The sequence below is a fragment of the Trachypithecus francoisi genome, unplaced genomic scaffold (genome assembly GCF_009764315.1).
Source record: "Trachypithecus francoisi isolate TF-2019V2 unplaced genomic scaffold, Tfra_2.0 Lachesis_group4, whole genome shotgun sequence".
Classification (NCBI taxonomy): domain Eukaryota; kingdom Metazoa; phylum Chordata; class Mammalia; order Primates; family Cercopithecidae; genus Trachypithecus; species Trachypithecus francoisi.
Window position 1 is genome coordinate 93,714,393 of NW_022681469.1, and position 22,395 is coordinate 93,736,787.

The window sequence follows — 22,395 nt, forward strand, 5'->3', positions numbered from 1 at the left end:
ACCATCCTCATCATCTACAGGCCTCTCTTTACTAGATGTAGAATGGCTCACTACAGAGGCCTGAAGGAAGGAAAGAACAAATGGTCCACAGCAGCCCAGAATCAGACCCGAGAGAAGAGCACAGGTCTAGCACGTGGATGTGGCTCTTTCGCATCCAGCCAGCAGGCCCCTGGAAACCAAGGCTCGCCAGTTCCCACAGGGGTGGGCAGGGGGCTGGGCTGGGAGGCAACAATGCTTTTCTTCTCACTGGATTCTAAAATAAAATTTGCAGGGGCCTGTGCTGAACTGTAAGCTGTATCATCCACGTAACACATCACAGTCCACAGACTTGGGGGCAGGTGGGAGGGAAGACTTCTGGGGTAATTCACTTTCTCTCACTAGAAACACAAATGCTTCAAATAACCAGACATCACTTCACTAAAGAACAGAAAATAAGTACGTCACTAACAAATGATGCCCATTAGGGTTTTAGAAGGATTTTAATATCGTGCTGGCAAGAAACTGGGGACTTGCTGGCCAGAACTGATGAACTGCCACACAAACAGCTTCTGCAAAGAAAGCCAAAGGAGACCTGGGGCCTCCAGGCTGGCACAGCTCTATGTTGCTACTCATAGCAAAAAATCACCATCAAACAAAGCAGCCTACCATGCGGGCTTTTATGCTCTACATTCTCTCCTAGGACAAGTGAAGGATAAGGCAGGCCTAGGAGTCACAGCTTATTTAACCTCTACAGAGTCTCTGCCAAAACTTAGTCCTTAGCAGCTTCTGACTGTGAGGAGGCTTAAACTCGACGTTCCATCTTCATACTGTAGCATGTTTATTTTTTGCATAAATGTATGCTATTTTTAGCAGAAAACATTTCTGCACTTAAATCTGAAGGCTGTGCCTTAAAGTTACCTTCAGATTCAAACACGAGTGGGCAGTAAACCAGCCTAACTGTGTTGTGTGCAAATCAACTAACAAGTCTGTTCATAGGAAGTGCTGAGAGTAGACTTCCCTCCAGAATCCAGGCAGGCCTGGGTCATCTTTAACACTAAAAAGCATGACAAATCCAAATCCACCAAGCTTGTACCACAGCCAAATTTTTGCCAAATTAACTTCAAACCAAAAACTGTCACTTCACACACATTAAGAAAGTATCTCAAGGAAGTTGTCACTCTAAGATAAACTTTTAGATAAAAGAGGTTTAAGAAAGTCTTGAGATAATGTTTTCTGTTTTTTGGTTTTTTTTTTTTGAGATGGAGTCTCGCTCTGTCACCCAGGCTGGAGTGCAGTGGCTCACTGCAAGCTCCGCCTCCCGGGTTTAAGTAATCCTCCTGCCTCAGCCTCCCGAGTAGCTTGAATTACAGGTGCCCACCACCACGCCTGGCTAATTTTTGTATTTTGAGTAGAGACGGGGTTTCACCATATTGGTCAGCTCGGCCTCCCAAAGTGCTGGGATTACAGGCATGAACCACCGCGCCTGGCCGAGAGAGAAATTCTTTGAGAAGGACAATAAAGGACGCCTGGGACACATCCCCAGACCCCACAGGCATGAGGAGAAAATTAATGGATTTTCTCTAAGAGAATAATGGACTGGTGGACCAGGGATTAGCCTTCCAGGAGCAATTTTTTTAGGTTATGTTAATTGCTTATAAGAAGTATGTAAGAAAAAGTAAAATATTTTCACTTGTGAAGTGAATTCTTGAAAGTAAAACTCTAATTTAGAAACAGGATTAAAAACATTACCACCCACATCCCTTCCTGTTGTAATTTATTACCATTACTTCTGGATTAGTCTTTCCATTCAGATCACTCTGCGTAAATCCTGCAAAATCCTCAGTCTCTGAGTCAGTGTCCTCTATAAAAATTCTTCTTAGCTCTTCTGTGAAGTATTTGGAATGAAAGCGCACATCCTGCTAAATTAAAGACACACATACATCAGAGACAGAAAGTAGAACAGAGGTTACCACAGAAGGGTAGAATGAGGAGCTACTGAACGGGTGCAGTTTCTGATGGAGATGACGAAAATGGATGGACAACAATGTGAACGTACTTAATGCACTGAACTGTACACATCAAAAACAGCTGAAATGGTATATTTCATGTTATATGTATTTTACCACAATAAAAAAAAAATAAACACAACACTGGCCGGGTGCAGTGCCTCACCCTGTAATCCCAGCAGTTTGGGAGACCGAGGCAGGCATATCACTTGAACTCAGGAGTTCAAGTCTGAGCAACATAGTGAGATCTCGTCTCTGCAAAAACTACAAAAATTAGCTGGGGTCTAGGTGTGCACCTGTAGTCCCAGTTACTTGGGAGGTAAAGGTGGGAGGATTACCCAACCCTGGGAGGTCGAGGCAGCAGTGAGCTACACTCCACTGCACTCCAGCCTGGGTTGCAGCCGAGATTACACCCCTGTCACTCCAGCCTGGGTGGCAGAGCAAGACCCTCTCTCAAAAAGACCCACATACATATATAAATTATATATATACACATTTTCTAAAGCTTACAAAATTCAGACCTACAATTCAGACAATTTTTAAAAATTGGGTGTAGTCTCAATCAGCTTCTAATGTGACTGGTAAGTGCTCATGGAATTCAGCTTCTCCTGCCAAAGCTGGCAACCAGACACGTCTGCTTTCACACAGAACCAAAACACATGGAAAGAAGACATGAGGAGAAAACTTGGCTCCCTCCCACATGCTGGCTTCCCTTTCCAACAGCCTTTCAAAGCCGGAGTCTCCTCCAAGTGGATGAGCATGGCTCCCGTTCACCAACCGCGAGTTTCTCTTTGGAAAAGGCTGGGGCCTCTCCCAGCCCCCACTGCCCAACACCAGAGAGCCTAGACTTGCTCCATGAGCAGATACCACGGCACCCTGATGGAAAGCTCACCCAAGGTCACCCCCACGAATTTCTCTCCTGCAGGAGGTGAGAGGTGAACAACCATGGTTAGGTGGCCAAGTGAGCAGAAGGAAAGATGCAATGTGACTCTTTAAGAAAAGGCATTTTCTAATACTTTTTCTTGCTTTTGAAATAGGGCAAAGAAGGAAACCCAGCTCTCTTAAAAGTATGCTTGAAAGAAAGAGGAAATAACAAACTGCAGGCCAAAGGGAGACCCATGAGACCAGCCTCCTGTAAGCCCGCCATGCCTCATCAGTGTTCGAGTCTGTCCCCAGTTTCCTCTGACGTCTCTTCCCTCCATCTCTGATAAAGCAATGACCCCTTGTAACACCACACTTGGCTGAGAATCTGTATCTAACCCCCTGCCTTTCCCCGATTTTAATTATATACTTCTTTGGGCTCATATATCTCTGGGGAAAAACAGATACAACAGACAAGTGGAAAAACTCACAGGGACTCACAAAGAAATGCCTACATCTAGCATTCTGTAAGCTTAAAAATGTCTCCTATGAATTATTATGGGTAATTGGAGTGAGTTTGCTCAGAGCTAAGTTACTTCGTTCCTTTGTTGATAGCTGTAGTGCAGCTGCTTGAAAAAAAAAATTGTACACACAAAAGGGAAGTTTCTTTAAAGTGAAATTCAAATCGTGTTTAAGGGAGACCAGAGTTAGCATACACATACTGTGTGCAAGTTCGCACAGCTTCTCTCTATTGGTTAAAATGGATCGTGAGTGTGTGGGGTCAGGGTAGAAAAGCAGCCAGGGCTTGATTATTAAGGAAGAATGGTACACAGCTGCTGTTAAGGAAACCCACCATGCACCTGAGGCCTCTCAGTACAAGAAACATCTGGCTCACAGAGCCTTGGGCCAGCCCCTGCAGGCTAATTTAGAGCAGCATTTCTGTGTGTAAATTTCATCAACTACCTAAAGGCCCCCTGCCTAGGGCCTGAAGAGAACAGGGCAAGCCTTGAAGCAGTGAGTTCCCATCTTCCAGTTTTTCTGGCTATTTTGATCTTGTGTGCTAGCCTCACAGGGCAATGGGCATCCTGGGAGAAATCACCATCTTTGATGGTCAGTCCTGATAGAGAAAAACAACTTACCGTTGTCCTGAACTGAGGCCTATGCTTTAGTTTCCTTACTCCAAAGTGTGTAAACACTGTTTTTCATGTGGGTCTGTATGATGCCAACCTCCACTCCATACTGCTCCACTGCATTCTGAGTTAGAAACCCTTGCGCTGCTAATTGCTCTCTGGCACTGGTTCATTCTCCTTCAAAATCAATACTGGGCACTATGCTATGGGCCGTGGTCATCTACCATGATCAGGACAATAAGCAAGTAACACATCAGAGGAGAAGCTAACATAGGTGGATAAACTTATTTTGAAGTCCATGTGACATGAAGAAACACACTAGAGAGCAACGGCCTGTTGACCCAGACAGCCAGCCAAACACCCCATTTCAACTGCACCCAGCAAACAACCCCCGTGCTCACTGTATACAGTCACGTGGGGTGCTGGATGCCTGAAATGAGAGGAAAGGAACAATACATGGGGACGAAAAGTCAGAGCCAGGGAAGCTACAAAGCACCATTCAAGTATGAGATCCCCCCTTCTTCAAGGAGTTTACAATCTAACAGGGAGGCAGATAGGTCCACGAATAACCCTGGTGAGGGTCAGTGCTCTAAGGGATACACAAGCAATATGGCACGTGGAGGGAAAGAAAATCCAGTAAGACTTCATGGAAGAAGTAGCATAACTGGATGTGAGCCACAGTAGAGGCTAGAAAAATGGTGACAGCACAGATAGGCAGGAAGAACAGCATGAACCAGTGGGCAGAAAGGGCAGAACAGTGGATAATGAGCATGTCAATTCAGTTCCTGCGTCCTGCAGCATAGCAGGTAGAACAGAGACCCGGGGGTAAGAGGCTGAGAAGTGGTGGCCCTGGATTTGGAACATCCCAGCTTGGGACTTCCCAGATGTGGGGCCTTGGGCAAGTCATTACACATTCCTGAACTTCAGTTTCATCACTTGCAAAATGGGGATAGTAACAGCACCTGCAGCTTCCCAGGGAGTTCTGTGGATTAAATGCAATATTTGTATGAAAAGCAGTTGGCACACTGTCCTCCCCGGGGAGAACATGCCTGACTACAAAAGTAGTCATCATAGCAGCAGAAGCAGCTATTCTTTCTTAATGCCCGGGGCCTGCCAGGCTCTGTGCTTGGCCCTTTAGACGTGTTCTGCCCTGCTCAAATGCTCCTCAAGGTGGATCCAACAGGCTCTGCTCTCCCCACTGCCTGACTGTGCTCAAATGGAGGGCTGAGTAAGGGAGGAGCTGACCACAGCTCAATCCTATAACAGATCCTAGTAGGAAGGGATGAGCATTCAGGTAAGAGCTACGAGGGCTACGGCAGCTGCAGAGGGAAGGGAATGATGGACACCAGGAACACAGCAGAAGTTTCATCAACTCCTAGATGGGAGTCAAGGAGATGGAAGAGGGGAAGGAAGGCCAAGAACAACAAAAGATGGAGAACCAGATGGGGAAAGGGGGAAGCCAGAAAGACAACCAAGGGAAGGAGAAGTGAGCTTCAGATCTCCCTTAGCAACCAGGACCAGTCCAACTGGTAGTCAGAAACCACCTGGGGGCTGCAGAGAGAAGACAAGCTCCACAAAACAATACAGTAACAGGTCAAAGCAGGACAACAGACAAGTTCACTGAGAAGTTTGAAGACAAAACCTTAGAGAACATCCGCATTTAGGAACAGGGACAGGGACAACAAGCGACAGTAACAAAGAGCAGGCCGGGTGCGGTGGCTCTCGTCTGTAATTCCAGCACTTTGGGAGGCCGAGGCGGGCAGATCACCTGAGGTTGGGAGCTCGAGACCAGCCTGGTCAACATGGCAAAACTCCTTCTCTACTAAAAAAAAAATAAAAATAAAAATACAAAAATAAGCCAGGCATGGTGGCAGGAGCCTGTAATCCCAGCTACTCAGGAGGCTGAGGCTGGGAGAATTGCTTGAACCCGGGAGGTGGAAGTTGCAGTGAGCTGAGATCACGCCACTGCACTCAAGCCTGAGCGACAAAGTGATACTCCATCTTGGAAAGAAAGAAAATAATAATAGAGAAAAAAGTGCAACAGAGAGGAAGAAACTCAGGGGACTAGAAGGAGGTGGCTGGTGGGGTCAACTGCTGTGGAGATGCCAAATGAGATGAGGACAGCAGAGACCAGGGAGCCCCCAGCAATCTCAGAAAAGAAAGCACAGCTCCCACCCAGGCCAGAACTTACAGCGGCCCGCATAATTAAGGAGGCACTTCACTGTACTTCCTGTACTTGCCCAGTGGAGGCAAGGTGGATTTAATTTGCTGCCGTTTTGGAGAGGCCGTAGTCAAGGGAGAAAGAGGAATTCTGAGTGCTGCAATGAACTCAGAAGAAAATGCCACTGAAGGGTAGAGATTTGATTGGCCATTCTACTACAGGACACAATGTGACCCTCCAGGAATCTACCTCTCAGAGAACACTAACTTGTGTGTGCTAGAGATCAAAGTAATTAACGCAAGAATAAGGCTCCCCCCAGCAATCCCAAGAGTGACATGCCAACAGAATTGCACCACAGGACCACAGAGGTGCAATTGTCTCCTCGTAACCACTCGATCCCTCATGCCTCGCCGCAGCCTCGCCTCTGTGGGAAGACTGAACACAGCCTCGCCGCAGGTTACAGCCCCAAGGCAGCCAAGAACATGCACTTGATCACGTGAAGTCCATTTAAAAAAAAAAAAGAATTATTGTACAGGGAAGGATTAACACAACAAAGTGAACTAGGTTCTCTCACCAGTTTTTTAAAACAGGAAGACATAGTGTTTCTAAAATAAAATGCTACACAATGAACTGATATCACCAATCTCACACCATGTTCAAATAAAAGAACATCCAAACCAAGATTCAGGCCTCTAGATGAACACACCTACTTGGAAGGAATCATCCGTACCTGTTTCCCTGACTCCAGTGAGTCAAAACTATCGCAGCTCTCCTCTGACGAGACGGTTTCCATGGGAACATCATCCCGGAAGCCGACAAACTCTTCATCATCACTGGGGGCGTTAAAGATGTCAGCCACTTCTTTAGGGATCTGTTTTGGATTCAAAAGAGGCAGGATTACACCAGGGGCTCTTGCTAATCACTTGGGGACATTTTCTGGAGGGGAGTAAGAGATCTCATCACTTCATCCAACTGCCACGGTTGCCCAAAAGTCCCCAGTAACCCTGAGCAAAACACGCTTCAGCTAAGAACTCATGGCAAAATAAGGTGTGGGGTGGGTGGGGGAGATAAAACTTAAAATTCTAGATATACCCTATTTTACAGAGAATGTTAAAACCAGGCCCGAGAGAAGACATTTTTGATCTCTTGACAAAAAGAAAAATTGTTTCTGAGAACCAATGATCTCTTTTTTCTCCTACAGTGGATGCATCTTTAAATGTCATCCACATAAAAAAGATGCCATAAAATATTATTAAGTTCTTTTCTTAGTGTTCAGCTACACTATTTATTTTCTCTTCTTTGTCATAGGCTGATTCAGAAAGTAGAAAGTTCATACAATGAAATAAGTAGTTTTCCTTTTTCTATATTGTAAGTCAACTTAAGTAGTTGGGGATTAATTCTAACAGAATGCAAATACTATTAGGGGATAACTGATCCCAGAGGGAACAGTGTCAGCACACTTAATCCACAAATATGCATCTGCTGGAGTTCATTTTTGTAAGTTGACTATTTTCTCCCAATTCTTTGTTTTAAAAAAAGTTCAAAGACACAGAAAGGTGAACAAATAGTACAAACACCTGTCGATTCTTTATCTAGACCCATTATCTGTCACTGCATTTGCTTTCTTTCTCTGTTTCAACAAGTATGAGGTTGAACCATGGGCATTTGCCGATATTTGGCTGTTTTTAACTTAGGAAAACAGCAATTTAATATGAGCCAACCTAATCCATATATACCCACATTAAAGTAATTTGCAGACATTGTATTGATTGGCCCTAATATAATTCAGCATATATCTCCCACGGATAAGGACATTCTCCCATAGAACCACAAAACCATAATTATACCGAAAGTAATTAACATTAATAGTACGATTTACTGTAATTCTATATTTTAATACCTGCAATTGTTCCCAAAATGTCTTTTATAACTTTTTGGAGGTTTTTGCATTCTATTTGATTTTGTGTTTTTTGTTGCTTTTCACAACACTGACTTTTTTTTTAGATAGACCATGACAACTGCCTTGTCTTGTATTCTGAGCTTATCTGAGTGTTTCCTCATGATTAGATTCAGGTTATGTATTTTTGGCACCATTCTACATAGGTGACATGTACTCGTCAATGCATTGCATAAGGGGGCACAAAATGTCAAGTTATCCCACAATTAATTTTTAATTATAAAAACTTGCAAAGGTATTTCAAAAGTAGACAGGAAGATATTTTCATGAGCACACATTGATCCTCCCAGTAGCTATCTGCCCAAGGCTAACTGCTTCCCCCATATCCCGACCCAACTCCCCTTCTTCCAAATTATTGTGAAGCAACTGTAGACAGAGTATCAAGTCACTCTGTATCATCATCAAATGTGCAGTCTGTATTCCCAGTTCTTCTGCCTCATTTTTTAAAAACTTAGTTTATCTGCATCGTGATCCAAATAAGGTTCACACACTGATCAACATGGCTCTTAAATCCCTTCTCATCACTCCTTTATCTTTTTTTCTCTTGCAGTTTATTTTTGAAGAAACTGGGTCATTTGACTGTGGACTTTGTCCAAATCTGAAGTTTTATTTTTTTGCAGCCCCAAGGTGGCATTTAACAGACTCATCTGGATTTACAATTTGGGAGTTGAATCTGGAGGCTCACTTCTAGTTTGCTTGCTTTTGCCAGGCTTTGACTACTTTGTAGGAAGTGCTGTGCTCTTCCTTTGGAAAGCACGTAAGGTCTGGCTGTCTCTTTTTTAGTGGTGTTGCTGTTTGGTCAATAAGTTATGGTGGAATCGGCCTGATTTGTTCTTTGCTTTAAAAACAACAACAACAACAACAAACACCTTTTCTTCTTTGTCACTAATAAGGAATATGCAGAGTGATACTTGAGATTCTGTGAATATCTTCCCTGATAACATCTCGCTCAATAGTTTCAGCAATCATTGACAGTGCTTTTTTTAAAATTATTTTTTATTGTAATAAAGACAGGGTCTATGTTACCCAGGCTGGTCTCAAATTCCTTGCCTCAAGTGATCCTCTCACCTCAGCCTCCCAAAGTGCTGGGATTACAGGCATGAGTCAGTGCACCCCTGAATCAATTATTACATTAGGAACTGCAAAAGAGAAATTTTCAGATTTTCTCTCTCCTTCATAAAGTAGCTGGCATTCTTGTATAACACAGTGTTTCTCTCACTCTCCCCCTTTTCTTCTACCATGCACATCCATGGACTTTTTAAAAGTATTATTCAATGTGTTATAATCCATACTCTCATAATTCTTTCTGACTGTCCCAAATTTGGCCATTGGGAGCTCCTTTAAGTCATCCTCTGTCCTTCTGACATGGCACTAGGGGTCTTTCAACACCTCCTTACTTTCTGACGCAACGAACATGGCAAGCTAACCTTGTATGTTTCCTGTCCCAGACCTCAAATCAGCCATTTCTCCAAGGAGCCCTGAAACCTTTCACTGGGAAATGGCATTTAAAAACCAAGATTGGAGAACACGGTGTATCTTGGTTAATGAAATATCATTGCTTGTAGGCTCTTTGGACAGAGGAAGGATATTTTAAATAGGTAAATCACAAGTTCATGCTGACACCTTGAATTCAAATCCAACACAGAGGCTTCTTCCTCTGCTCCCTCATCTCACATTAGCATCGCCGTTCCACCACAAGGAAAACCCTCGATCCCCAAAATTTTTAATATACTTATCCATGTGGTGCTCTATCTACAATAAATACAAAATAGTGCCAAACTGACACCACCGATATATACCAACAACTAACAGTGCAGTTCAAGATTTCTTTGCGGTTCTTTCTAGCCCTGGAACATAGTCTCACTATACACAGGATCTTTTCCTTCAGCTAACCAGATGATCACTGCACAAAGTATGGTTATGCAGAAATGTTTTACATGTACTTCCCATTTCATCATGCAGTATATTAAAGAGATGTCCTTAACAGTTGAGATTTAATAATTTTTACTGTTTCATCAGAACATTCTTATATGAAATTGACATTTTCTTTGTAAATTGAGTGCATGGAGGTGAATAATGCAATGACTACTAATGTAGTTTGCTGCTACCACCTGGATTCATGCTAAATGTCAGCAGTTTTCTCACTTTGGCTTTTGCACAATCAGTACAAATATCAACACAGCAAAAAGAGCAAATAACATCTTAGTATTATTATGACATTACATTTGCCCTCATGGACCCGTGAAAGGGTCTCAGGGTCCTCCATCTCACACTTTGACCACTGTGCTACCATACACAGAGCTGTGTATTCAAAAGCTACTTAGTTTCTTGGAATTCTGTGTGGGTGTGTTGACTTAATTTTACATTTAGTCAGATTCCATTTAAGAAATTGGTAATCCTTAATCTATTTACTTTCATCATTATTTTAATGCTTCTTGATTAAAAACAATTAGAAAATAATGGTTCAATCAAAGGAAGTATAACATAAATACAGAAACGGGATACCCCAAGTTCAGTGATGCTGAAGGGTTAATACAAACACTTTCCCACCTCCTAATAAAATCACTGCAAAGGACACACAAGAATAACACAGAAGTAGAGTTCCACTAACAATTTTTTTACCAGCCACATGTAGGGCAGCACTAGCAAAGCCTAACTCTGACATCGTTCTTGGGGAAAATATTAAAACTTTTCTCTAGGCGGTATGTTAAACAATGTTTGCCACCTTATCTTTTCAAAGACACTTTTTGTTGTTGTTTAGCACTCAGAACTCAGAACTAATACACAAGGAAAACAGACTAGAGAAACACAGACAATACTTATGAAAGTGTGCCTGTGTTGTAGTTACATAATAACCACTAAGTTCAGTCCCTGCAGAGGCACTGAGAGGGACAGTGTGTCAACTTCAGTCTTTTTCTTTTGAACTTCTCACCATTCAACAAAAACGAAAAAGCCCTGCTGGCCCAGAAGCTTCTTTGAACATAAATGGTTTAAAGGAGGAGAAGCACCCCATTTATGGATGTAATGGAAATACATATAAGGAATGGAGAGTGTTGGTGATAGAAATAAACTGCTTCCAGCGGCAACTGCATTAATCCCTGTGGTACTGTGTTCAGCCCCACCCCTGCTGCGAACCTGTGTCCGCCTAGCTAATTCCTCCTTCTGCATCTTTGACTTCTGCATCTGCTCCAGAGGTACCATTAAGGGGCTGTAATTACTGATTAGGAACAAAAGGAAAGAGCACACTTTCAAAAAAACAGTGTGCATTCCTGGGGTATGCAGGGCTCTGATCCTTCAAAGCGTATTAAAAGAGTTTCAGATAGTCACAAGCTTCAGGATTTGGCAAAAAAAAAACAAAAAAACAAAACTCTGTAAAATATTCAAGTGTCCTCAATGCAACAAACTGATTCGTTTAACAGATGCAACAAAGGCAGCAAGATTTATTTGAGAAGGACCTGATAGAAAGGATACACAGGGACCTCTTCTAATGAATGACCAGTCCCACAACATAGCAATACATTAGGCCCAAGGATCTGTCACTTTCCTGTTCCATTCAGCAGTGATCCACTGGGTAGCTGCACAGTCTAGACAAAATGCAACAGACTTTTTTTTCTTCAAAGTTTGTGTTCCATTCTATTACAATAATGCCAATCGTAAGACTCACCAAAAAGAAAACTACAGCAAGTAACTGAAAACAACAAAAATACAAAACTTCTCAATTACTGGATATTTACTTTTGTTGAACTTCTACAAAATTAGGATAAGTACAGTCTAGTGAACCAAAAAAAGGAAAATTCTCATCTGAAAGTGAAAAGACCATTTCATTATTTATAATACTTTTTAAAAATCGACAACTTTATGCTATTCCTAACTTTCACACACAGTTTCAGTTTGTCTACTCTGTCTTTATTGGAATGAACAGTGTGAGTATCATCAAAAGTCATGTGGGGGACCAGGATTCAACTCCCTAAGAACACAGGTACTAGAATGGAATCCCTGGGCACCTAACATAGAGCCCAGCCTAAAGCAGATGAACAATAAACCCTGGCTGAAAGCATTTACATGCATCTGACTTTGTGGTCATTTTCTTAAGAAAGGTGTATTTTACTAGGAAAATACTAAGTCAAAAAGGTACACTCTGTGACATTCCTACATGAGGGGAATTAAGAATTTTCCCCAGAATCCTAGGACATCTATCTACAAAGCAGTCATATTCACAGCTCCCCTTTCAGAAAGGACTGCAGGTTTCCCTTATAAGCCATACAGATTACCTGAGAGCTTTTCTCTGAAATAGATTATGCAAACTCAACAGGCTTTGGGGCCAAGCAGGTGGGCAACAGGGCAGTAGGTCAGCTTGTTAGGACAATATGGGATGGTGCTGACTGGTGGGTTGAACACATATATCCAGGAAAGGAGGCCACTCCTCCACTCCAGCTGATCACTGCCCTGCAGGAACAGGGGTCTAGTGTGCCTGACCTCCAACATTCCCAGAGAATCTGGGAATCTGAGTGCTGGTAAGAAACTTCCCATCTACAGACTGGATCTCAAACTTGTTCAGGGAACACGCACAGTGGTGTCCAGAGCCATGATGCCCAGAATTAGCCGACCTCTGTTGCTTGATCTCCGCAAAGCAGAGACAAAATGGCACATTTCCGGGTTCCTCATTACAAACCTTTCCCGCGCCCGCCTAAAGCTTTTCCCGCACGCGCCCAAACTGTTCCCGCGCGCGCCTAGACTTTTCCCGCGCGCGCCAACCTTTCCCGCGCCCGCGCAAATATTTTTCTCGCCCAGGAAGATATGCAGCCTATGGCGCAGCAAGCGCGATCCCACGCCCGGGAAAATTACAAACCCACGGCACATGCGCAATTGTAATTTGAGAAGACCGGCCCCCCCGTCACCGCCCTGGCCCAACCTCTTCCTCTGCCAGCCTATATAAGGCATGACCCTGCATTCAATAAACAAGACTTGATCAGACTATTTGTCTTGTCTCCATTTCTCGTGTTTTCTTGTCCCCTCCATTCCCACTCCCCCTTCCAGGGCCCGTTCGACTGTCCTGCAGGTCGGGACACAGTGGAACTCACAGGGCTTAGTGGAACTCATAGGGCTTTGTGGAACACCAAGGAAACTGCAAATGCCAGAATTCCAAATATTACCAACAGTATTAATATATCTACTAGTGCTTAGTAGTAATAGTAGAGGGCATCAAAGTGTTCAGAAGATTAAGAAAAACGTTATATCCTTTCCCTTGTTCATGGCAGCATTATTCACAAGAGCCAAAAGGTGGAAGCAATCCAAGTATCCATCGATGGATAAATGGATAAACAAAACGTGAAACATACATATAATTGAATATTATTCAGCATTAAAAAGGAAGGAAATTATGACACACGCCACCACATGGATGAACCTTGAAGACATTATGCTAAATAATAAGCCAGTCTCCATAAAACCAAGAACTGTATGATTCTACTTACAACAGGTACCTAGAGTGGTTGAATTCCTGGAGACAGAAAGCAGAATGGTGGTTGCCAGATGCTGAGGGGAGGGAGAAACGTGGAGATACTGTTTAATGGATACAGAGTTTCAGGTTTCCAAGATGAAAAGAGTTCTGGAATTTAAATATGCTTAACACTACTGAACCATACATTTTAAAATGGCTAAGATGGTAGATTCTATATGTATCTTAGCACAACTTAAAAAGAGTAAAACAAAAAAAGGCAAATTAAGAAAGACAATTTAAGCCAGGCATGGTGGTTCATACCTGTAATCCCAGCACTCTGGGAGGCCGAAGCAGGAAGATCACTTGAGCCCAGGGGTTTGAGACCAGCCTAGGCAACATGGTGAGACCCCGCCTCTGCCAAAAAAGATACAAACATTAGCTGGGTTGTGGCAGCGTGTGCCTGTAGTCCCAGCTACTCATGAAGCTAAAATGGGAAGATCGGTTGGGCCCACGAGTTAGAGGCTGCATGCAGCCAGCCATGATCGTACCACTACACTGCAGTCAGGGTGTCAGCGAGACCCTGTCTCTAAAAGAGAGAGAAAGAAAAACCCAGGTGGAGGGGAATTTTTCCTTCCTTAAGTGAATGAAATCTTCCAAACTGACAGAACAAGTCCAGACTTTAGCCTAGTTTTCATGCTACCATCACTTCAGGGGCATGTAGCTTGAGAACCCAACTCTCTCACCTAAGGAAGGTTCAGATACATTATCATAGGTGCCAAGGCTTCAGCTTTAGTGTCTGACCAACCAGGTATCTGAGCCTGTAAGCCCAGAAGATAACTGATAGTCCGGAGGACAGAGCTGTTTGCAGAACCACACTTGGCTGAAATCCAGCTTTGCTCTATCCCAGCTAAGCTATACTAATAAAAATAAACCCTGCTGAGTTGCTGCTGGCTTCTCTTTGAGTAGGTGCCTTTCAGGCATACAAAGCAGTGCTTTGGAGGTCTCCGTATCATTTTGACTTTTGTCAGCCTGAGTCTCCATTAAAATTCAATTTAAAAAACTAATAAGCTATAAAAAGATGGTCAAACTGTCAGTTGGTTTTCAATCAAGTATTTACCTTTGAAAATATTTTAATATGAAATATTAATTTAAAACTTTATACAGTGAAATTAAATATAATAATTTTTAAATTAAAGCTTTTCCATATCTCAATGATATCTAAATTCATCCTTCCTGGATTAAAAAAATACAACCTCCTACCCAGAAGGAACACATTTATCAGTATTAGTGTTTGAAGAGAAAGAAAATAAGATTCACTTTTTAGGCCAACTGATACAAGGGCTGATTTTTATATACTCCAAGAATATTCAATGTACATTTCACCTAGAAACAAGCTCCATTTTAAGATTTACAAAGCAGACAAAAGATATTTATGCACACTTCTGCATTTTCGTTATTAAGTGTTTTGAAAGCAATTTTGATAGCAATGACAGCAGAATTTGCAGGGTGTACTATCTTGCATCTATGACGAGATCTTCTATACAGAGGAGAGCATTCCTTCCTCTTTAATACACCACGAAGGGTGAGAACTCTGTTATTTTCTTATGCAAAATCATTTCTTTAAATCTTTGACAATTAAATTGGTTGGCCCATAAGAAAAGTACATACCATGTACCAATCACAAGAACTAACTCAAAATGGATCACAAACTTGAATGTAAAATTGTAAAACTTTTAGAAGAGGAGAAAATCTTTGTGACCTTAACTTAGGCAAAGAATTCTTAAGATAAAACACCAGAAGCACAATACAGATCTTTAAAATGTGTAAATTAAACAATCAAAGTTAAGAACTTCTGCTCTTCAGAAAACACCGTTAAGAGAATGAAAAGGAAAGTCCCAAACTGGAAGAAAATACCTGAAAATGCTATCGCTGATTTGCACCCAGAAAATATAAAGAACGCTCAAAACTCAATAAAAAGAAAACAAATAAATCAGATGGTCGACGAGTTAAATGGTCAATGAGCACAAAAGAGAATTAAATTAACACATACATGTATCTGATTTCTGAATGGGGAGGACTTTCACCATCCACATAAAGGAGACCAAAATGGAAAAGTACATCACTGACCATGTAACAATTTAAAGCTTCTTACTTAAAAGAAGAAAATTCAGAAACAAAAACAAAAAAATGTAGGGCAAAGATCTGACAAAAATATGATAAATTATTAAAATTGCTAAAAACCTCATACGAGATGAAATATACACCAAGGCCACACAGACAAAATGGCAAAATAAAGAAAACTCACTGAATAGAGAAAACAAAAGAGGCTAAAAACACTTGAAAAGTCCTCAACCTACCTAGTAATGAAAAGAATGTTAAGTTAAACAAGTATTCTTTTCATCTAGCAATTTAGCAACATTTTGGTTCCGTTTTTAAGTGCATGCTCAATGATGAGGAAGGTATGAGGAGACAAACACTCCTATACAGAACTGGTATGAGGACACTGAACCCAAGGCTTCAGAAACTAAGTATCATCATATACATCTCAAATAGGGCAGTTAATTTTTTAAAAATTATATACAGTGCAATTTCAAGACTGCCAGGAAAATGTGGCTAAACTCAGGGTGAAGGAGTATGTGAATTACTATTAGCAGTTAAGAGAATCATAAAATCAAGGATTATCAGGCCATGTGTGAGGTGGCTCACGCCTGCAATCGTGACCAAAGCAGGAGTGGAGACCAAGGCAGGAGGATCATTTGAGCCCAGGAGTTCAAGACTAGCCTGGGCAACACAGTAAGACCCCAGCTCTACAAAACATAAAAAATTAGCCAGGCATAGTGCCATGTGCCTGTAGTCCCAGCTACCTGGGAGACTGAGGAGGGAGGATTGATTGAGCCCAGGAGTTCAAGGCTGCAGTTAGCTATGATCTGCCACTGTAACAGAGGAAGACCCTATCTCAAAAGAAAAAAGAAAGATCATCAGATTGTGATGGGATCTCATCCATCAGTTTGTGCGTCTCTCTTCATATAATGGAGTGACAGCCAGGCACAGAGGCACACACCTGTAGTCCCAGCTACTTAGATGGCCTAGACAGGATAGCTTGAGTCCAGTTCAACTTCAGCCTGGGCAACAAAGCAAGACCCTATCTCTATAAGAAATAAAAATAAAATAAAATTAGGGCAACCACAGTTGGACTTACTCAAAGGCATGTAGCTTGTTAATGTCCTTACATAAAAACATTTCCAAGCATCTACATAGGAAAACGATCTGTTTTTCTGTAACTATATGTTAATTAGTATTCAGCACTTAAAAAAAAAAAAAAAAAAACTCATGTTAACACCAAGAGCATAAGTAACAATTCGAGGAAAATAATAAATTGGACTTCATCAAAATTAAAAACTGTTGTGCATCAAAGGACAGCAAGAAAGTGAAAAGAAAATCTACAGAATGGGAGGAATAGCTACAAATCATGTATCAATAAGGATCTACTATCTAGAATATATAAAGATTTCTTACAACTCAAGAAAAAGGCAAACAACCAATCAAAAAATAGGTGAAGAATTGGAATAGACCTTTCTCCAAGGAAGATATACACATGACAAACAAGTACATAAAAATACACACATCAGCGATCATTAAGGAACTGCAAATCAAAAATAGGCAATACTGGCTGGATACAGTGGCTCATGCCTGTAATCCAAGCGTTTTGGGAGGCTGAGGCAGGAGGAACACTTAAGCTCAGTTCTAAACCAGCCTGGGCAATGTAGCAAGACCTCATCTCTAAAAAAAAAAAAAAGAAAATTAAAAATTAGCTGGGCATGATGGCGCACATGCCTGTAGTCCCCACTACTTGGGAGGCTGAGGCAAAAGGAGCTCTTGAGCTCGGGAGTTGGAGGCGGCAGTGAATTGTGATCAAAGCACTGCACTTTAGCCTGGTGACAGAGGAATAATAATAATAATAATAAAGACGTTGAATAGAAGCCATGGGGAATTGAAAAAAGCCACACACAGGTCCAGGCAAGACAATATGTTCAGAAAAGATCTAAGATGATCTTCAGTTTTCAGACACAGAACATACCCAGTCAATCTTTTAAAGATTTCCCTAGCACAGAGTCAGTCTGCAAAGATTGGAAGAGGTGGCCACTTTCTCAAATATCTAATTTTCAACAAAAGAACAAAGACATATAAAAAAGAAGAAAACTCTGGCCCATTCAAAGAAGCAAAATAAATTGACAAACTTTCCCAGAGGAAAACACTGGACTTACTAGACAGACACTGGACTTACTAGACAAAGACAACTATCCTATGCTGAAAGAACAAAAGGCACAAAGAACTAATGTGAATCAGGAAAATGAGCAAAATGAGCCTATCAACAAAGAGAAATGAAGGAGGACTCCAAAAGAAACTATGGAGCTGAAAAAAATAGAATGACCAAGTTGAAAACTTCACTAGAGTGGTTTAAAAACAGATTTCAGGAGGCAAGCAAATCTGCAAATTTGAAGATAATGCATTTGAAAATACTGAGTCAGAGGTGAAAAAATTAGAGGAGAAAAAATTAAAAACAATACAGAAGAGTGAAAGAGCCTAAAATACTTCTTTAGGCACACCAATATAGGAATGATGGGAGACTCAGACAGAAAATAGAAAGAGACAAATATTATTTGATATGACAGTGGGCAAAAACTCCCCAAACTGGCTGAAAGGCATGAATTGGAATACATCCAAGAAGCTCAATGAATTCCAAGTAGGACAAGTCGAAAGAGATCCTTACAAAGACACCATATAATCAAATATTAAAAGCCTAAAGACAAGGTTGAAAGTAGTAAGAAAAAAGCTACTTGTCACATATAAGTGACGCTCAATAAGATTATCAACTGTTCAGCTCCAGTCAGGGGCATACAGATACAACCCCCATCTCCCTGGGACAGAGCACCTGGGGGAAAGGCGCAGCTGTGTGCACTGCTTAAGCAGACTTAAACGTCCCTGCCTGCTTGCTCTGAAGAGAGCAGCAGATCTCCCAGCACAGTGTTCGTGCTCTGCTAAGGGACAGACTTGCCTTCTCAAGTGGGTCCCTGACTCCATGCCTCCTGACTGGGAGACACTTCCCAGCAGGGGTCAACAGACACCACATACAGGAGAACTCTGGCTGGCATCTGGTGGGTGCCCCTCTGGGACGAAGCTTCCAGAGGAAGAAAGAGGCAACAATCCTTTGCTGTTCTGCAACCTTGCAAACAGGGTCTGGAGTGGGCCTCCAGCAAACTAACTGCAGCAGACCTGCAGAAGAGGGGACTGTTAGAAGGAAAACTAACAAACAGAAAGGAATAGCATCAATATCAACAAAAGGACTTCCACTTGGAAACCCCATCCGAAGGTCACCAACATCAAAGACCAAAGGTAGATAAATCCACGAAGATGAGGAAAAACCAGCGCAAAAAGGCTGAAAATTCCAAAAACCAGAATGCCTCTTCTCCTCCAAAGGATCACAACTCCTCGCCAGCAAGGGAACAAAACTGGATGGAGAATAAGTTTGATGAATTGACAAGTACGCTTCAGAAGGTAGGTAATAAACTCCTCCGAGCTAAAGGAGCATGTTCTAACCCCAATACAAGAAAGCTAAGAACCTTGAAAAAAAGTTAGAGGAATTGCTAACGAGAATAACCAGGTTAGAGAAGAACATAAATGACCTGATGTAACTGAAAAACATGGCACGAAAACTTCATGAAGCATACACAAGTATCAACAGCCAAATCGATCAGGCAGAAGAAAGGATATCAGAGATTGAAGATCAACTTAATGAAATAAAGCATGAAGACAAGATTAGAGAAGAGTGAAAAAGGAATGCAAAAGGAAGGAAAAGCCTCCAAGAAATATGGGACTATGTGAAAAGACCAAACCTACGTTTGACTGGTGTACCTGAAAGTGATGAGAAGAATGGAACCAAATTGGAAAACACTCTTCAGGATGTTATCCAGGAGAACTTCCCCAACCTAGCAAGACAGGCCCACATTCAAACTCAGGAAATACAGAGACCACCACAAAGATACTCCTTGAGAAGAACAACCCCACGACACATAATCATCAATCAGATTCAGCAAGGTTGAAATGAAGGAAAAAAGGTTAAGGGTAGGCAGACAGAAAGGTCAGGTTACCCACAAAGGGAAGCCCATCAGACTAACAGCGGATCTCCCTGCAGAAACCCTACAAGCCAGAAGAGAGTGGGAGTCAATATTCAACATTCTTTATGAAAAGAATTTTCAACCCAGAATTTCACACCCAGCCAAACTAAGCTTCATAAGCGAAGCTGAAATAAAAAACTTTACAGACAAGCAAATGCTGAGAGACGTTGTCATCACCAGGTCTGCGTTACAAGAGTTCCTGAAGGAAGCACTAAACATGGAAAGGAAAAACCAGTATCAGCCATTGCAAAAACATACCAAATTATAAACACCATCGACACTATGAAGAAACTGCATCAACTAACGGGCAAAATAACCAGGTAGCATCATAATAACAGGATCAAATTCACACATAACAGTATTAATCTTAAGTGTAAATGGGTTAAATGCCCCAATTAAAAGACACAGACTGGCAAATTAGACCGAGTCAAGACCCATCTCACACCCAAAGACACACATAGACTCAAAATAAAAGGATGGAGGAATATTTACCCAGGAAATGGAAAGAAAAAAAAAAAAGCAGAGATTGCAATCCTAGTCTCTGATAAAATAGACTTTAAACCAACAAAAATCAAGAGAGACAAAGAAGGGCATTACATAATGGTAAAGGGATCAATCCAACAAGAGCAGCTAACTATCCTAAATATATATGCACCCAATACAGGAGCACCCAGATTCATAAAGCAAATTCTTAGAGACCTGCAAAGAGACTTAGACTCCCACACAATAATAGTGGGAGACTTTAACACCCACTGTCACTATTAGATCAAAGAGACAGAAAATAAACAAAGATATTAGGACTTGAACTCAGCTCTGGACCAAGCAGACCTAATAGACATCTACAGAACTCTCCACCCCAAATCAACAGAATATATATTCTTCTCAGCACCACATCACACTTATTCTAAAATTGACCACATAACTGGAAGTAAAACACTTCTCAGCAAATGCAAAAGAACGGAAATCGTAACAGTCTTTCAGACCACAGTGCAATCAAATTAGAACTCAGGATTAAGAACTCACTCAAAACTACACAACTACATTGAAAGTGAACAACCTGCTCCTGAATGACTACTGGGTAACTAATGAAATCAAGACAGAAATAAATAAGTTCTTTGAAACCAATGAGAACAAAAACAACATACCAGAATCTCTGGGACACAGCTAAAGGAGCGTTTAGAGGGAAATTTATAGTACTAAATGCCCACAAGAGAAAGCAGGAAAGATCTAAAATGGACACCCTAACATCACAATTAAAAGAACTAGAGAGTGGCCTGGGTGCAGTGGCTCACGTCTGTAATCCCAGCACTTTGGGAGGCCAAGGCGGGCAGATCATGAGGTCAGTAGTTCAAGACCAGCCTGGCCAACATAGTGAAACCCCGTCTCTACTAAAAATACAAAAAAATTAGCTGGGCATAGTGGCGGGCACCTGTAATCCCAGCCACTTGGGAGGCTGAGGCAAAGAGAATCGTTTGAACCTGGGAGGTGGAGGTTGCAGTGAGCCAAGATTGTGCCACTGCACACTCCAGCCCAGGCAACAGTGCAAGATTCCATCTCAAAAAAAAAAAAAAAGAACTAGAGAAGCAAGAGCCATCAAATTCAAAAGCTAGCACAAGACAAGAAATAACTAAGATTACAGTAGAACTGAAGGAGATAAGGAGACACAAAAAGCTCTTCAAAAAAATCAATGAATCCAGGAGTTGGTTTTTTGAAACGATCAACAAAATAGACCCCTAGCCAGACAAAGAAGAAAAGAGAGAAGAATCAAATAGAAGCAATAAAAAATGATAAAGGGGATATCACCACTGATCCCACAGAAATACAAGCTACCATCAGAGAATACTATAAACACCTCTACACAAATAAACCAGAAAATCTAGAAGAAATGGATACATTTCTGGACACATACACCCTCCCAAGTCTAAACCAGGAAGAAGTTGAATCCCTGAATAGATCAATAACAAGTTCAGAAATTGGGGCAGTAATTAATTGCCTGCCAACCAAAAAAGTCCAGGACCAGACGGATTCACAGCCGGATTCTACCAGAGGTACAAAGAGGAGCTTACACCATTCCTTCTAAAACTATTCCAAACAATAGAAAAAGGGAATCCTCCCTAACTCATTTAATGAGGCCAGCATTATCCTGATACCAAAACCTGGCAGAGACACAACCAAAAAAACAAAATTTCAGGATAATATCCCTGATAAACATCAATGTGAAAATCCTCAATAAAATACTGGCAAATCCAGCAGCACATCAAAAACCTTACCCACCAGGATCAAGTTGGCTTCATCCCTGGGATGCAAGCCTGGTTCAATATATGAAAATCAATAAACATAATCCATCACATAAATAGAACCAATGACAAAAACCACATGATTATCTCAATAGATGAAGAAAAGGCCTTCAATAAAATTCAACACCCCTTCATGCTAAAAACTCTCAATAAACTAGGTATTGATGGAACAGATCTCAAAATAAACAGCTATTTATGACAAACCCAGAGCCAATATCATACTGAATAGGCAAAAGCTGGAAGCATTCCCTTTGAAAACCAGTACAAGACAAGGATGTCCTCTCTCACCACTCCTATTCAATACAGTATTGGAAGTTCTGGCCATGGCAATCTGGCAAGAGAAAGAAATAAAAAGCATTCCAATAGGAAGAGAGGAAGTCCAATTGTC

The 22,395-nt window shown here is 41.6% G+C and overlaps 1 protein-coding gene across 4 annotated transcripts in view; it reads right to left on the reverse strand.

The window, feature by feature from the left end:
- CDCA7L (cell division cycle associated 7 like) overlaps positions 1-22,395 on the reverse strand; it is a 45,111-nt gene that overhangs the window by 8,237 nt on the left and 14,479 nt on the right. For 2 of the 4 annotated variants that reach the window (XM_033192172.1, XM_033192175.1), the window contains exons 2-3: positions 6,868-7,008; positions 1,761-1,898 (exon numbers count right to left, since the gene is read on the reverse strand). In XM_033192172.1, coding sequence (XP_033048063.1) covers positions 1,761-1,898; positions 6,868-7,008 — 279 coding nt within the window. The remainder of the gene's footprint in view (positions 1-1,760; positions 1,899-6,867; positions 7,009-22,395) is intronic. The other 2 variants (XM_033192174.1, XM_033192176.1) reach the window with 2 other exon arrangements.